Source organism: Sorex fumeus, unplaced genomic scaffold (genome assembly GCF_029834395.1).
Source record: "Sorex fumeus unplaced genomic scaffold, SorFum_2.1 ptg000037l, whole genome shotgun sequence".
NCBI lineage: Eukaryota > Metazoa > Chordata > Mammalia > Eulipotyphla > Soricidae > Sorex > Sorex fumeus.
In genome coordinates, this window is record NW_026606094.1 from 38,995,019 (window position 1) to 39,013,662 (window position 18,644).

The 18,644-nt window shown below is 36.9% G+C and overlaps 1 protein-coding gene across 2 annotated transcripts in view; it reads left to right on the plus strand.

The window, feature by feature from the left end:
- RUNDC3B (RUN domain containing 3B) overlaps positions 1 to 18,644 on the plus strand; it is a 146,856-nt gene that overhangs the window by 64,085 nt on the left and 64,127 nt on the right. For both annotated transcript variants that reach the window (XM_056118347.1, XM_056118348.1), the window contains exon 4: positions 14,051 to 14,136. In XM_056118347.1, the coding sequence (XP_055974322.1) occupies positions 14,051 to 14,136 (86 nt within the window). The remainder of the gene's footprint in view (positions 1 to 14,050; positions 14,137 to 18,644) is intronic.

The window sequence follows — 18,644 nt, forward strand, 5'->3', positions numbered from 1 at the left end:
CATGGTTGGCATATATGAGCCCTCGGCTCAATTCCTGGCATTTCACTATCCCCCTCAGCACTGGCTGAAGTAATCCCAAACATCAAGCTAAGAGTACCCTGAACAATTCCAGACATACCCATTTCTACCTCATGGTGTTTCACTAATAAAAATTAAATTAAAAAAATAAAAAGAAAAAGAAAAAAAAAGAAATGTCCCATGATGATACAGGAAACATTGTTTTATTAAATTTCAGTCCTTGGGTAGCTATCTGTAATGTCCTAAGTGAATATAATCCTTAGCACAAAAATATTTTTAGCACAAAAATATTTTTTAAAATAATCTATTGAGTTTTGACATAAAATTAATGGAGACTATCCAAAGTTAACTGAAAACTTTGTGTCTGTCTGAGGCTTAATTCTCTATATAGTTTAGGTATAACAGTGGATTGTAATATATTAAATACATAGATATACATACCATACCTTTTTTCTTAGTGATGCAATATAAGCTTCACTGAAAGAAATTTAGAGAAATGTGAGGGGAGGAAAAGCGAGAGATACGTGTTTAAGAAAGAACATGGAATTTTTCCAGAATGAAAAAAACTGTCTTTTAAAAAGTCACATATTAAAAAATAGTGAAAATGTGTAAAATGACTATTTTCTTATTAATTTTTTTAGAAAATATAGGTTTTATAAATTATATTATGTTAATATGAACCTAATGTTAAGTTAGATCCATTATTATTATTTTTTAATTACCTAGTATTTTAAGAGGTTCTGGTTTGGAATTGTAATACAGTGAGTATCAGTATTTATAATCTATATAAAAGCTCGAAGATTCTAGTAATTTTTAAGAATGTAAAAAATCTAAATTGTTGATGTAAGCCAAACTAACTTTTTTAAGCTTGGAAATTGTTTATCCTTAATTGCCATAAATAGCTTTTCTTACTATTTTGACACTTTGAGTTACAGAATGAAACAAGTTGAAAATAAAGATTGAAAGTAGGTATGTAGTTTTAAGGTCACAGCATCCTTTAACTCATTATATCATAATTTAAACTTTAAAATTGCATGTTAATATAATAATTCTAAAAGTTTTTCAAAACCACAGCCTCTAATTTAATTTTTTCTATATCTCTAAGTTAATTTTTTCTGTGTCCATTTTACTTAGGACTTTTGTTTTGGGATAACACATAATGGGCTTACTTCTAGCTCTGTGCTCAGGGATCACTTGTGGCAATGTTTAGGGCTCATATTGGTGTTCAGATGCGGTACCAGGGATTAAATTGATTTGGTGACATGCAAGGCAAGCACCTGAACCCATGTACTATGTACTATCCCTCTGACACCTGTACAGGATTTTCTTTTGGAGGAATTTTATTAGCAAAACTGACAACGGTATATAAAAATTTAAATGTTTTATAAAGCGTCAATGAAATATGTTTTTAAAATTCAATTTTTAATTAAAATGTTTAAAACTGGTGACAATTGGAAACAGACAAAACATTTAAATTCATAGCTTGAAATATATTCTTTGTCTAAAGTTGGTAGCTGTGGTTTTGTCACCTTTCTGAACACTACTAGCTCTAGAGTTCACTTTCTAAAATTGCTACTGTTTCCTTTACTGTCTTCAGCCAGTAAAGTCTCCAGCTAAAGAGATGTCTGAGCAGATTTCTGTTTGAACATTAGTAAACTCTTGGATCAAATCATTTTTATTCTCTATCCCACTAAGATCTTTTTTGTGGGGTGAGATCACATCCAGTATTGCGTGGGCTGCTCTTTATAGCGCTCAGGAAACCACCAGTGTGGGGACTGAGCCCAGGTTTTCCACATGAGAGCATGCTCTCTGTCCATTATCTTGCTGGCCCTTGCCTCCCAGATTTTAAGCCCTTGAATTTTTTTATTTTAAAGTTAGTTATAGCTAGGTTCTTTTCTGTTTGGTTGGTTTTGGTCCATACCCGTTGGTGTTCAGGTCTTACTCCTGGGTCTGCACTCAGAGATTACTCTTGGCAGTGCTCAAGAGACCATATGGGCTGCCAGGGATCAAACTTGGTTCAGCGTTATGCAAGGGAAATTCCTGCGATACTGTTGGTCCGACCCTTAGATTATTTTTCTAATTAAATTTTTTTTTCTCAATGATATTTAGGTCCTGCTTTTAATTGTCTGTTGACATATTTCTCTTTAATTATAACTATTGTTTTAGTACTTTTGCCTCTATTTCACCAAGTGTAGACGTTCCACCACTCAAATTTACTCTCTAATTGTCTCGTTGACTCCAGGTTTGGAAACATATGCACATAGTTTGATTTTTTTTTTAACATCTTACTGTTGTACTACTTTCCTTTCTTGTGCTCTATATGATTTAATAATACTGCCTTGGGAGGCTCGAGCGATAGCACAGTGGGTAGGGCATTTGCCTTGCACGCGGTTGATCCAGGTTCGATTCCCAGCATTCCGTATGGTGCCCCGAGCGCTGCCAGGAGTGATTCTTGAGTGCAGAGCCAGGAGTTACCTGAGCATCGCCGGGTGTGACCCAAAAGGAAAATAAAAATACTGCTTTGGTTTCTGTAGGTTAGATTTTAAAAATAGCTTTAATCTGAATTAAGTCTATCAAAATAGAAACTACTCCAGATGCTACATATATTTTATTTTATCATTTTCAAGTTAGAACTAGGAGAGATTAATGTGGCAAGTATATTCTAAACTCCTTAATTATTGGAAAGAATATATTTATAGAACTCGCATATCTAAAAGTACAAAAGGTAACTGAGAAGTTAACAAACATTAGAAATGTAGCATTTAGACTGGGTGGATCAGAGAAATACAAACTCTAGCTAACCATCTCCCTTGATGAGAAGATTAGGATGAGTCCCCCACAGTGAGATGCTGCCCAGTAGAGAGAGTTAATATTTATTCTGTAAAAATCTGGTGTTGGAAATATCAAAGGTCAGCCATGTTCCAAGTCCTGCATTTATATTGTTGTTTTTCAGCAACCTCAGATAGATTCCATTTACTGGAGAAAGAGATCTGTTATTTGCTTGCTCATGTCATGAGAATTGTGCAGGCAGAGATTAGTTTTGTCTCCTTGCATTATGATGATATGAACGTGTGTTTACTCAGTAAATCTTACTTGCTAAGTACCAGAGATTGAGGACTTAAACTGATATCTCAGAAAACAGTCTTAATAAGCCTTTGGACTATAGCTGAAATAACTACTAGCACTATTAGTAAATAGTCCACACTTGACACTCGTGAAAACCAAACCAAATCTGCTGAGCAGTGTGCAACTTGGAAAACAGATCTTCATTAGTCAAGATTCACTCAGATTATACTTTTACATTATGTAGATGACATGTTAAGCAATGACAAATTTAATTTGGATTTTTTTAAAATTTAGCTGAGTTTATTTAATCAAGATGGTCTGTTTTCTAGATTACTATACAATTCTGCACAGTTTAGAGCCATATTGTAGAAACTTGTAACCATACAGGATCTGAGACTTCTCTCTATGCCGCTATCTTTGAAATGCAGGTCATTCTCTCTGTTTAGTTGATAGCTAATTAAGTCTACTTTGTAGGGCCCAACAGAGCCTAACAATAGCTAACAATTTTTCTCTCTCAAGAATAGTTGGTAGCTTGCTTTCTATAATATGCAGGGAGCTCAGGGACATAGGATTTCTGTAAATAAATATACTGGGGTTTCAGATCAGAATGATGTTTTTAGAAAGAACTTAATCTGTGATGGCTAAGAGATAGTAAAGCCAGCCAGTTTGCCTTGCATGAGGCTATCCTGGATTCGAACCTGGCACCCCATAAGATCCCCAGCACCAGCAGGAGTAATCCTTGAATGCAGGAGTAATCCCTGAGCACTGCCAGGTGTGACCTAAAAACCAAACCAAAAAAAAAGAAAGGAAGAACATCTCAAGAAGTGTTTTTATCCCTATTCTCCTCAACTTTCCCATCTTCCTTATCTGACATGGGACTAATTACTTAAAAGCATGATATATGAACTCTGACAGAAATCCCTCTAATTGGATAATTAATTATAGCTGTTGCAGATGTTTGCAAATATCTGCAGATAATAGCCTGGTAGATATTTTTGTTCTGTTTTTCTTAGTTTCCAACTGTTTTCAAGCAAGAAAATCTTTTTCACCTTTCATTTTCATTTTTGTCATTTGGCCTCAAGGTATAAGCTTGATGCTGTGCTTGATGCTCTTCCTACCTTTCATCATATCTTGTGTGGTGTTTTTTCTTTGCTTTAAGAATAGTTCTTGTTTGATAAATCATTACGAATAGTTTTGTAAACCATCAAAAAATCAAAAATAATAAAAACAAAAATAAGTAAAAAAATAGTTCTTGTTTTGGGGTCAAAGCAATAATACAGTTGCTATTGGGGCACTTGCCTTTGGCCAACCCAGGTTTGATCCCTGCCATCCCAAATTGTCCCGAGCCCCAGAAGTGATCCCTAACTGAAGATACAGGAGTAATCCCTGAATACCACTGGGTGTGTCCTCCAAGCCCTCCAAATCAGTAAAAGTAGAATTTTCCAGGTGAGAACAGATATTTTTATTCTTCACAATTGTTTTATACTCTATTCATTTTAAATTCTAGCTTCATATGAATCTTTAAAAATTTTGTCTTCCTTTATTTCTTTTCTCTAATTATTGGTGGTAGACCTAATACCTAGTAGTTATGAACAAAATATTTATTTTCTTTAGTTTTGTTCTCATATTCAACAAGTAAGAATGCCAACACTGCCAAAGTGATTAAAAACACTGAGGATATACAATGGTAATAGTAAAAAATATGCCAAAGCAATAAATGATATGTACATTACCACATACTAATGTGGTAAGCCAATTCATAATGTAATAGCATAAAGAAAATGAAGCCAACCAAAAGATTAGAAAATGGCAGGAAAGGTGAAATAGGACACAGGCTTTTGTAGATTAATTATGCTTAGGAAAGTCTTCCATGAAAAAAAGTACTTAAGCCTGGAGGAAAATAATGGAAAGATAAATGCTGTGAACATGTTAAGCATAGAAAGGAAGCTATGGGAGATAATGTCATAACTCAGAGTCTGGGTATCATTCTCAGTGACATAGGGAGCTACTTGAGGGATTCTTAAAATATTTTTAAACAGAAGTGTACTGTGATTTGATTTATATTTTAAAAACATCAACTGTATGCAGTAGGGAAATGTAGAGAAAGGAGAGATGTAGAGAGGGAGCTGATATGGAGCGATGGTACAGTAGGAGGGTGCTTAATTTGCAAACAGCTGACCAGGTTCAATCCTTGCATCAAATATGGTTTCCTGAGCCCCACCAGAAATGATCCCTGAGCACATAGCTAGGAGTAAACCCTGAAAATCACTAAATGTGGTCAAAAGGAAAAATAAAAAAGTAAAAGATAGGAGATGAACAGAGTCGAGTTGAATAGTTGGAATATACATAAAATATACTTATAATCCTGGAGGTGGGAAATTACTTTCTACTTCCAGCGATAACAGAACAGCTGGAAATAGAGGAGCTCCATTGTTGAGAACAAATATAAAAGTCAGATAAGGTACAAATTTAAAGCAGAAGAGAAAAACCAAGTCGAGAACTTAAGTGACCACAACCTGGAGAGAGCTATGGCACAGCGGGTAAGCCATGCATTCGTCTTGGCTTTTAGTCTAAGGACATCCATTTGTTCAGCTCTATCTTTGATGCCGAGCAGAGAGAGTGTGCAGGGGTTATTGCTTTCCTTTCATTGGCTAGAGAAACACAGTCAGAGCTTAGAATTTCCAGGCAAACTAAGGCTTAATTGGAGAAAACAGCAGACAGACAAATGTGCCTAAAGTTATCTCTGCAGATTTTCTATAAGGAGTTTGCCAACTCTTGGTCATCTGAAGCACGGTGCACTAGTTTTATAAACCAAACCTAATGTAGCTTTTAGGAAACTTACACAGAAACCAATTTAAGATTTTACGGTCAAAAGTAAAGGAAAAAAAACCTCCATTTTTCCAGAACTACTAGAACTCAAGGTAAAACAAATTCGATGGGATGCTGGAGAGATTCAAGAATAAAAGCACTTTGTGAAAAAGTGAAATTCAGTCAAGAAACATACCCCAAAGACCTGAAAGTAGTGTACAGGAGTGATGCCCAATGATGTTTAAGTACACTATGTTAACTAGAAGAAAAATAAGACTACACTAGGGAAAAGTTACATTAGAGCTGCTACAAATTATATTTGATTGTTTAAAAATTTCCAAACACAATGTCCAATATTCAATGAAAAATCATTATGCATATCATTGAAGAAGCAAAATCAGATAACTGAAACAAACATTTTTAAAAAAGAAATAGTTCTATAGGAGATGCAGATAGTGACTTTTTAAAATAATTATAATACATTGAAGAAAAGAGAAATGAAGTTTCCATGTTAAGGTTTTTATATGAAAACAAATATTAGGTAAGTGGAATATACAACAAAATCAGTATAGAAATTTATGCTGACCACACACTGCAGAGCTTATTTTTAAAAGTGGATCATTTCATGACTTTTTGTAAGTAATTCACTGGATGAAAGGAAATTGAAAAATATTTGGCAGGTAATGATATGAGAATGAGATTGACCATATCATATTAAATCGACGGTTTTGCCTGACTGATGTCTCTGTTGTCCCAAAATTCCAAACGGGATTGGACCACCTTCTCCTTCATGCAAAATTCTACTTCACGGAGCGGGGAGAAAGGGCTGTAAAGTTTAAGTTTAAGAAGAGAACTCCCAGCTCTGGAAAGAAAGATGGCGGCCGCACGGGAGCCTTGTGGAAAGTGGGTTTGAGCCGGGCTCGGGGAAGCGGCGGGGACCTCATGGGAAGGGGGGCTTTGTGGGCCGTCCCCCACGCCCCACCGAGGTCGCCAGCTGTCCCCCACGAGCGGCTCTCCGGCACGGCCACGGCCCCGGAGGCACAAGGACTTAGCACAGAGAACCAGCCGCTTGGAGCAGAAAAGCAAATGGACTTGTGTTGATCCGCGCCACCAAGCCTGCCCAGAGGGGGAAGGGCGTTGACCGGCCCGCCCGCTCCTCTCTGGAAAGAAAGATGGCGGCCGCACGGGAGCCTTGTGGAAAGCGGGTTTGAGCCGGGCTCGGGGAAGCGGCGGGGACCTCATGGGAAGGGGGGCTTTGTGGGCCGTCCCCCACGCCCCACCGAGGTCGCCAGCTGCCCCCCACGAGCGGCTCTCCGGCACGGCCACGACTCCAGGGCACAGCAATCAATCTCTTAACTAGCTAACTTTTAATAGAAATTCTTCCAGAGTCAATAAGTAAAATAGCAGAAATTCAAAACCGCGCGGCCGCAATAGCGGCCGCGCGACATCATTTTATTCTTAAACCAAGTTGTAGAAAGCAAATCATTTCACAACGCTGTTTCAGCATGTCTGATTTGGGGGGGGGGGGGTTGGGTCGTAAACTCTAAACAATAATTGTGCATCTTCTATCGAAATAATCTATCTAGTCAAAGTAGATAGAGTATTAACTAGAACTCATCTGCCTCATAAGAATTGGGAGGGGTGGGAGGTGGGGGTCTATTGGGGTTCGGGGTTAAAAATGAGTATTGGTAAAGGGAAATGTGTTCGGTATCTACATGACTGAGACCTAAACCCGAAAGCTCTGTAACTTTTCCCACAGTGATTCAATAAATAAATAAATTATAAAAAAAAAAAAAAAAAAAAAAAAAGAAGAGAACTCCCAGAACAACCACCAACTGGGAGCTCTTTGGCACTATTGCAGCAACATGGGAAGATGCTGTCCTTGACAACATTGCGAGGAATACGATCGACTGGTTCAGAACCTCCATGATTGTGCAAAGAATGCCAAGAGAGAGATAGCCACAAAAAGATGCCCGTCTTTGAAAACTCTTCAGCTTATTTGCTGACATGGCTTGGTGCAAGCCTCAGGCAACTGCAAGTGAATGTCCGAGCTCTCAAAACAGTGCAGAGAAGTGATAAAGGAAGACCTCAAAGAGAGAAGAGTAGAGTGCTAGCAGATACAGCAGAAGCCAGGAAAAGCATTCGCAATGCCCTCCTGTCCTTTGCCAACTACAAGACCAAGATGACTGCCCTCCGACGTCCTGATGGATCTATCACATCTTCTAGAAGGGCAATGAAGAAGATTATTCATGACTTCTACTATGATCTCTTCGATAGCCACGTCCACCTGCCCACATACCAAATTCCGCAGGATGAATATGTCATTCCCAATATTCTCCCTTCCAAAATCCGACATGCCATTTCGTTGGTAAAGATGCAAACAGCACCAGGCCCAGACAAGGTCAGACCCGAACACCCGAAGAATCTGCTGTCGGTATTCATCAATACACTGGCTCGTCTCTTCACGTGCTACCTGTCTGAATGCAAGGTTCCGTCCCAATGGAAAACCATCAGGACTGTACTACTGTACAAGAAGGGAGATATACAACATTGGCAACTATTGCCCGATCTGCCTGTTGTTTACAAGCTGTTCACTTGAGTCATCCTGAATAGGATTGGCAGAACACTAAATGAAGGACACCCATGCGAGCAAGCTGGGTTCTGCAAAGGATTCAGCACCATCGACCATATCCATATGATAACCAAGCTCATTGAGGTTTCTTGGGAGTTGAAGATGCCGCTTTGTCTAACGTTCACTGATTTAAAGAAGGCCTTCGATTCTGTTGAGACGGAAGCAGTCATCGAAACCCTAGCCAAACAGGGTGTTCAGACTCAATACATCAGGATTCTCCGTGAGCTGTATTACGGATTCACTACCAGGATCTCACCATTCTACAGGGAAGTGATCACTGACGTCAAGAGAGAGGTTCAGCAGGGCAATAGATACCATTTCACCGAAACTCTTCAGTGCCACCCTCGAGAACGTCATGCGTTGACTAGAATGGGAAGGAATGGGAGTGAAGATAGATGGTCGGCAACTACACCATCTACGCTTTGCTGATGACATTGTTCTAAAAACACCAAACATCAGCCAAGCGGCACAAATGCTGGCCGACTTCAACTGTTTGTGTGTAAAGGTCGGACTACAGCTGAATCTCACGAAGACAGTGTTTATGAGAAACAGTTTCATTCCTGACATTCCATTCGCTCTCAATGGAACGAACATCTCTGAATGCAACAGTTATGTGTACCTAGGTCAAGAAGTCAACATGACGAATGACCTGGCACCTGAGTTGCGCAGGAGGAAGAGAGTGGCTTGGAACACCTTCAAGAGCATTGAAGAAATAGCTAAGAGGATGACGAACCTCCAGCTCCAGGCACATCTCTTCAATTCCACTGTTGTTTCTGCATTAGCAAACACCTCAGAGACCTGGGCCCTACGAAAACAGGATGAGAACGCTATTCGGGTCTCCCAAGAATCGAAAGAGCTATGCTTGGAGTAACCTGATTCACTCAAATGAGAGAAAGAATCCGGAGTTCTGACCTCCATTGGTGGTCAAGAATCAGGGACATACTGTACCTCATGATGTCTCACTAATAAAAAAAAAATGTATACATTAAAAAAAAAAAGAATCAGGGACGCTGTCTCGTTTTCCAAGACATCGAAAATCAGATGGGCTGGACACGTAATGAGATTAGGAGATGACTGCTGGACTAGAGCCGTTACTGGCTGGATTCCACAGGATGTCAAAACATTGCGTGGCCGCCCACCTATGAGATGTTCAGACTTCTTTGTCAAGACCCTGAACGATCGGTTTGAGGCTCTTCATGTTCCTAGAACGAGCAGATACCATTGGGCTACACTAGCACACGACAGGGACGAATGGAGACGTTACTGGTACCCATTCAAGCAAATCGATGAGTAACGAGATGTCAAGTGATCAAGTGATTAAGTGATATGAGAATATAAAATGCTTAGAGGAAAATAGGTTGTTTATTTTGTGTATTAAAATATAACTAAGTAGATAAATAAAAGCTAAAAACATTTTGTCTTAAGCTATTAAGCCCAAAATACAGAGGAAAATAACCTTCAGTGAAATTGAGACAGCTACAAAATAATTTAAAAAAATTGAAATCAAAAGCTGTTGGGTTTAACAAAATTAATCCAGTTGATAACTTTTAGCACAACTGTTCAAGAAATTTTAAAAGGATTAAGAATGACCAATATCAGAAACAAAAAAAGGGAAGCCATATAAGCTCTATAGTTGCACTGTAGCACTGTCCTTCCATTGTTCATCGATTTCACGAGCAGGCACCAGTAACGTCTCCATTGCGAGACTTGTTGTTACTGTTTTTGGCATATTGAATATGCCATGGGGAGTTTGCCAGGCTCTGCCATGCGGGCAGGATACTCTCAGTAGCTTGCCGGGCTCTCTGAGAGGGACGGAAGAATGGAACCTGGATCGGCTGCATGCGAGGGAAATGCCCTACCCACTGTGCTTCCAGCTGTATAAATATTAAAAATTCTGAGATTATCAGTAACTTGACACATAAAAATTTAGATGGAATGGATAAGTTACTTGAAACACATCAATTAAAAACTAACTCGAAAGGGGAAAGATTACATTCTGATATCTAACATAAGCAATTTAATCTGTAGTTCAAAATTTTACCCTTGCAGGATTGTTTTAAAATTAAGTTTGAGTTGAAAGCAGTGTTACACAAAGTGGACAGTATGCCCTCTGCCCTCCGAGGGTGGTCTGGAATACTAGGTGAGCTGTTGTATGGTAGTAGCTTGGGGCATAGCTGTGAGGAGGAGTGGTGCTGTCTCTCTGTTTGCTCAAAGGAGGTAGATTTCTAGGAGCCACTGAGTGATTTTTGTTTTTATATTTTTTGAAAAGTGGTGGTAGGCCAAAAGAAGTTTGGGAGCCTCTGTTAAACTCTTTGTTCTATGCCACTGGCTCAATAGAAACATATTCAGCGTCTATTATGAGTCGCACTCCTATAAGGTACTGATTTGTGGTTGTAACCCCCCTGCGTGAATTATTGCAGTAGTGTTTTAGTGGCTGAGATGGGGTTTTCTGTTGTAAAAAACATTTGTTTAGACCATTGTTCCCCAAAATGATAACTGCCCCCATGAGGGCTGCTGACATGATTCAGGAGGGTGATAGGAGCCTCAGGTGCAACTGGAGCTGCTTTCTGTTTATTCACTGGAAGAAGACAGATGGGATTTGGGGTCTTTTTTTTTTAACCATTATTTTTACTTATGCCAAGTAAGTTTGGGAACTTTGCTCTAGACTTTTGTCTTATTAGGAGGGAAAGAACACCTTACATATGATTTGTAGATAAACTTCGACAAAATTTCCTCTCAGACTGTCTGATCCAGCAGTCTGAAGTCAGTAGTTTGGAACTTTTGCTTCATAGGTGTCTTCTGTGAACACTTGAATCTCTGCCGGAGCCTTTCTCGAGTGCTAGAGAAACGATGTGATCTATGCTATTGGGCTTCCATTGTTACATGAGAGTCAGGGGGAATTTTAAGTCTGAAAGTAAACACTGGGATTGAAACAAACTCCTTCAAGTGTGAGGAGATGAATGCAGTGATAAAGCTGATTTTAGAGATGTTACATAAATGGGCTAGAGTAATAGCACAGCGGGTGGGGCGTTTGCCTTGCACGTGGCCGATCTGGTCGGCCCAGGTTCAATTCCTCTGCCCCTCTATCAGTCGGTAGCCCAGCAAGCTACCGAGATTATCTCGCCCTCACGGGAAAGCCTGGCAAGCTTCCCATGTTGTATTCGATATGCCAAACACAGTAACAACAAGTCTCACAATGGAGACGTTACTTGGCATGCTCGAGCAAATCGATGAACAATGGGAGGACAGTGCTACAGTGCTTATATATTTATCATGTTCTTTCAACTTTTATGAATGAAAGCTCTTGTGTATAATGTTAAATTTTTGTTCATTCTTTTTTCTTAAGTAATTATAGTTTATCCTTGAAACATGAGGGGAAGTAAAGCCCATGAGTATTAAATAATAGGTTGGACTGGGCAGCTGGTGAGAAGATGAGTTTCTTGTCTTCTAATTGTGTCTATTTTTGTTTCCCTCTATATTAATGTAGAAATAATATTGTGACCTAGCTTGCATAATTCTTTGGAGGATTAAGAATGTAGCGTATTTTAAACTATTAAAACAGAGCCAAGCATGTGTTAATAACTTTAAAAAATTGGGGGCCACACTTGACTGTGCTCTGGGCTTCCTCCCTGGTTCTGTACTCAGGAATCACTCCTGGCAGTCTTGGGGGACCATATAGAGTGCTAGAGATTAAACTCAGGTCCATTATGTTCAAGGCAAGCATCTTACCCACTGTACCATCTCTACAACCTCTTTTAATAACTTTCCTAAGAAGTGTTGATAATTTCCCCCCAAAAAAACTCATTAATTCACAGTTATCTAATTGAGACAGCCTAAATATTTCAAATGTAGTTTGCTATTTTCCTATTTAATGATCTCAACCACCTTTATAAGTTGTTTGTCTTCTGTTCTAGTGTAAGGTCTTTTGTTGAAACAAAAGAAACCATTAAAAATTGGCCCAATTTATTATCACAGTATAACAGAGACGTCCACAAATATACAAGGACAGGAAGAATAGGTGCAGCCCAGTTTTGTGCAGATTAAAATTACTAAACCAAAGAACAGGACTCTCCCCGCATTTCTTTGATTTTTATTTAGAAGCCATACCCTGCAGTGTTTAATCTTGGCTCTGTGCTCAGGGATATGTGCTCAGGGGGTGCTCAAGGAACCATATGATGTATCAGGGATCCAACCCAGGTTGGCATCATACCAGCAAGCACCCTGCAGGCTGAACTATCTCTCTGTTCCTCCACACGTTTCTTATCTTGCCATAACAGGCACTTGTGTCTCACTTTCTCTGGAGAACAGTTTTCCGTTTCTGCATTGGTGAAATTGTAGCATTTGATTCAATCCAGGACTTGGGAGTCCTCGGAGTTTTTAGCCAGATCAGAGAGAATCTTGAGATTACTGAACAACTGCTTGTCTCTTCTTTTTATTCTTATCAGGTAATTATAGTTTTCTCTGAGCTTGCTTGGGAAGAATAATGAGTTAAGCCATAGGCAGGGTAAAAAGGAGAACTGAGTTTGCTAGGTACATTAACTGGCTTGCTGTATGCAACCATGTCTTTCTGTAATTTCCCAGCATTAATGCTACTTCCTTCCAGTAATAATACTGCTTTTTCCCAGTAACAACGCCCTGGTTGACTGACCATTGCCTGAGATTGACTACTTTTTGATCCTTCCTGTCAGAGTTTGGTGTATTAGAGCTTTAAACCTTTCTAAATAATGATTCTTTCTACATATTTACAGTTTACCTTTAAAAAAGGTATTTTGGGGGCCACACCAGGTACTGCTCAAGACATACTCCTGGCTCTGTGTATGGTTCTGGGGACTGAACTCTGGTTGGTTGGGTGCAAGGCAAGCACCCTTCTAACTGTACTATCTCTCCAGCTCAGAGTGATTATTTTTTGTGGAAGGGATGCTACAAAGTATTCAAGAAGTACAGGGTCCATCTGTGCTACCGGACCCTAGCAGAATTAGGGGGTGTGTGGGGGGGAAATCTTCAAGGTCCACACTGCACTGCTTGGCAGGATGAAGCACTACTGAGGATTGAACGCGCATGCCAGACACATGCTCCAGTTCTTTGAGCTATCTCCCTAACCTCAGAGTGGTCAATTTTTATTAATAAAAATGCACCTTTTCTCCCCTCGTGTTTTATAAGAGATTAAATTTTTATTAGCATGCTGACTTGGGACATTGGAGTATTATGTCTTGTATGTTATGATTCATTCTCTACAAATACTTTAAAAAATATCTACTATGTGTAATAAATATATATTTATATATCATGTTTTTAATATCTTAATATATAGTATATTTTGGATGGGTTATCCTTATATATTAAAATGCTTAAATTTTTAAGCACTGTAGCACATGAAGCCCCAATGGCCTAATGGATAAGGCACTAGCCTCTTAAGCTGGGGATTGTGGGTTTGAGTCCCATATGGGGTGGAGAAAAAAAATTTTAATACTTTGGGAAATAGTTTTAATTCTAATTTAAAGTATTTATTTCTATTTTTCTTTTTAGGGTAGAGCCTGGATCAGAGTAGCACTCATGGAGAAACATTTATCTGAATACATCTCTACAGCTCTTAGAGACTTCAAGACAACCAGGTTTAAAAGACTTTTATTTTCAAGTATATATTTGAAAGTCAGATAAAGACTTAGAAATAAGAATAGAATGAAGACTCACTTCATTTCTAAAGTCATCAATTATTTTATTTCCTCCCTTTTATACTGCTCACATAAATCCACTGTCTTCTCAGGAAAATATAATTTGTTAACTAAACATGCATTTATCTTGATTTATCATTTCATGCTTCATGTTATGCCTATGATATCTTATTCCTGAATTATTTATAATCCAAATATTTCAACAATTAAAATTTATTTTCTTCACAGATTTTCCTTGACCAATTGAAAAAAGCCAAAACATTACTATGAAATTCCAATAGCATTCTACCTATTTTCACACCACAAGAATTTATTCTCTTTACTCATACATACTTTAAGTGAATCTACTTCCCTAATTTATAATTACCAGTGCCTTAAATGTCTTTTTAGGGCAGTCTGTACCAATGTTGTTTTTCTGCTTTATATAAACAAGAACTGACACAATATGTCATGTGAAGAATAGGACTTTTTAAATCTGTGACAATAGAAAAAAGTTCCTATTAAGAAAGCAATCAGTCCTATTAACTCTGATCTACTAATTTATTGTTATAAAATTTTTTTAACTAATTCTTGTTTTGAAAGCATTTCAAGTGAAAATGGTAATTTAAATACCTTGGACATATACTCTTTAATGTAGTATCCTAGAAGTACCCATATAGCACTTTATAAATGAAAATTAATATTAAATACAAATTATAATTAAGTTCTTCAGTTGCTATACTACCTTTCCTGTTTTAAATACTTTTGTGTAATTGTGTAATTAATAGTAATCAAATTAGGTAACATTTCTTTATGAAAAGTCAATTGAATTGCATCGTCTTATGTGTTTCTAATTTACCATGCTTATTTCTGCCTCACTTATTAAATTTATGAAAGAGAAGCAATGTAAAAACTTAAAAAATAATTTTGATACAGAAAATTTGGCATAGATACAAAGAAATCATATCTGATATCTTAATTTCCATGTTTTGATGCAGTATTTGATACTTTGGATTTTCAGAAAATCTGAACATTTATTATAATATCTGTTTTAGCTTAATTAGCAAGTATAAACAAAAGCATTTCTAGGTACCTCTTTGTTTTTAGGCAATAAAAGAGAAAACATCTTGGTAAATACAGATATGATCATGAGCACAGATACAATCAAGTTAGACTTTTAACTAAAATAACTAAATTTGGAAAAAGTAAATCTGATAAGAATTTTTTGAACTCTTTAGAAGCATTATATTGCTCAGGCTGTTTCTAGAGATTATGGTGAGATGATGATAAATTCTAGACATTTGAAATGAGCCCTATGAAATGAAACATTTGTTTCATCACTGGCAAGTAAGTTTAATTATAAAAGACACTAAATATTGAGGATACTGAGACTTGGAAAAAAAGTGTTAAACTCTCATAGATGAAACATAAAATCTCTACATATTAAAGCCCAGATTAATTTAAATAATAATCTTCTACATAGTAACAATATTGCATTCTAGTTTTGATTACCTCTTTTGATAGAAACAAAAACATTAATAATAATATTATTATGTGGTTGATGTTTTTAGTTTAGATAATTGAGAGAGAAATGATTTTTGAATAGATTAATTTTAGAATGAGTAGTTTAAATATTTAAAGGAAAATGTTTTTGTTTTGTTCTTAGGTGTTAAACATCCTTTTTACTTAAAAAAAGGAAATGATTCAGCTCTTTTAAATATTATTGTAAGAATATGAATATCCATTATCCAGATAGAAATATGACTTATAAGTTACACAAAGAAACATGTTTGTGTATTTAAATATGAATTTAGTAGTCCTTTAGTTTCCACGAAAGGAAGGAAGGAGTTCCTTTAAAATTTAGAATTATTTTTTAAAGGTTACTTTTTTTAAAAAAAAATGTTAAAAAATGACAGCCTTTTTTTAAAAAAAACTTTATTTTTTTAAATCAAATCCATTTCTTAATTATAAGTAAAATCTCTAGCCATATATTTGGAAGCTGAGGGTGATAAAATACAGGGAGATTATTGGAAAGAATAGTTATACCTTACCTTTTGTCTGGATGCTCCCTGACATAAGTGCTTGTAGAACAATGAGAAATGATCTCTAATCCTCTAGGAATCTTGAGAGTATCTGAATCAAGTGATTTCTTCTTGTTCTACACTTCACAGATAAGGAGTAATGACGTCCTTGAACATGGTAATACAAGTGTTTACCCCAATACAGAAGGAGGAGCTACATGAACTAAGACAGGCAAGCTTGAAAGTACTAATCAGTGAAACTCCAAGATGAGATTGGCTGGAGGAGGTGGGGGACACAAATACAATGAGTCTTCTTGGAGTATATATATCGATGGCTCCAAATATCTTGGGAAATTAATGTGATCTTTCTGTTAAAGTAAAGGATGTCTTGGTGAGCAATTGGTAAAAATCCTTGAAAGGTTTCATGGTTTAGTGACTGGGGTGTTACTGGGAAGTAACTAGAGTTTGAAAGTTGGCAGAATCAAAATAGAATTCCTGATGAAGAGAATTGTTTTTGATAGGTTGCTGGGAAGACTTAGACAAAGAGAAGTAAGATAGAAACAGAATTAATTAGCTTGGAGTTGGTATCTCCCTACTCCCTAACAATTAGGAAAGTTAAGCTAATAAGCACAAATATCACATTTGAAGTAAGATGGAAAATATTCTGGTAAGAGTTTGAAATAATAGGGAAAATATAAAATAGAGATACAGCTAACTGTCTGGTTTGTTTGCTACATGGCAGTTGTACTACATTTGTTCATTATGACAAAAAGTTGTACTAGAAGAGATGTTTACTCTTTTGATATTAATAGCAGTTAAAATACAAAATGAGACTCAAGAATTTCTTAGCTGTCACAAGTGAAAAAGAATGAGTTTATAATTTTCCCCCTAAATTATAGAAAAGAATACTAGAGATAAATTATCAATTTTTTTAAAAAAACAAGGAATTTTAATATGAATTTGTTTATTTTTTTCATTGTGTATATGGAAAAAATAAACATCATTAAAAAGTGCTTGCTGGAGGCTGGAGCCATAGTACAACAGGTAGGGCATTTGCCTTGCACGTGGCCAACCTGGGTTTGAGCCCCTGTATCCCATGTCTCATATTCTCCCCTGTGCCCCAACAGGAGTGATTTCTGACTTCAGAGCAAAGTGTAATACCTAAGCATCACTGGGTGTGACCCAAAAAGCAAAAATATATAAATAAATAAAATAAAAAATTTAAAATGCTTGCTAAAACAGAGAGATAGTATAGGAGATAAGGCACTTGTCTTGCATGCTGCCAACCTGGTTTATTCATCAGCACTGCATATGGTTGAGTGTTCCCTGAGTGCTGAGCCAGGAGTAAGCACTGAGCACAGCCAGTGCAACCCACCTTCATGCCCCCAAATATTTTTGCAGACTACTGCCTCAACAAATATTTTAAAATTCTTTATATTCTGTACAAATATTTTAAAATTCTTTAGCCACAAGTTAAGACTTTTAAAACTTAACATTGATATATGTACTCATGATTTATGATCTTATGTTTAGCAACAGTTTGCTAAGTCTGATACTAAACACATAAGTAACAAAAAAGAAAAGTATATAAATAGGACATAATTGCATTAAAAATTAGAAAAAAATTTGTATTTTTGAAGAGCACCATCAAAAAGTAGAAAAAAGGGGATAGGGAAATAGTATTGGAGTTCAGGCATTTTATCTTTCATGGATCAAACTTAGTTCAATTCCTGGCACTTGCATATGGTCCCTCAAGTACCACCAAAAATTATTTCTGAGCACAGAGCCAAGTGTAATCCCTGAAAACAGCCTGGTGTGACCCAAAATCAAAAGGGAAAAAAAAAACGCAATGAACCTGGATAGGTGTTTTTCTGAAGATGATCAAAAAATGCACTCAATAGCATTAGCTACCAAGAAAATGCAAATCAAAATCATAAGGAGACACCATTATATATTCACTCTATACAATAGCAGATAGGTTAATTGCTATTGAAAGACACATAATGGAAAAGAGTTGATAAGGATGTGGAAGAATTAGAGTCCTCATATATTGATGATGCAAAAGTAAAATGACTTTGCTGGTTTGAAAAAAAATCACCATAGATTTTCTTATGGACCAGCAGCACAGATAAAATCACTAATAAAACTGAAAAAAGATTCCTAAAATATGTATATGCATATTTTCATAGCATCAGTATTCACAGTAGTAAAAAGTGAAAACAGTCTGAATGTCTATCAACTGATGAATAAATAAAATATACATTCCATTCTGAGGAATGTTAATTCAGCTATGAAAAGCAATGAGTGCTTTGCTTCTCCTGGTACTTGCTTGTATCATTATTTGATGTGGTGCCTTTTTTGTGGTGCTCAGTTAAGGAGATACCAGACCTTACCATGAGTCAGACAGAGATCAACAGTCATATTCTTCTTAATGAAGGTGATGTGGCA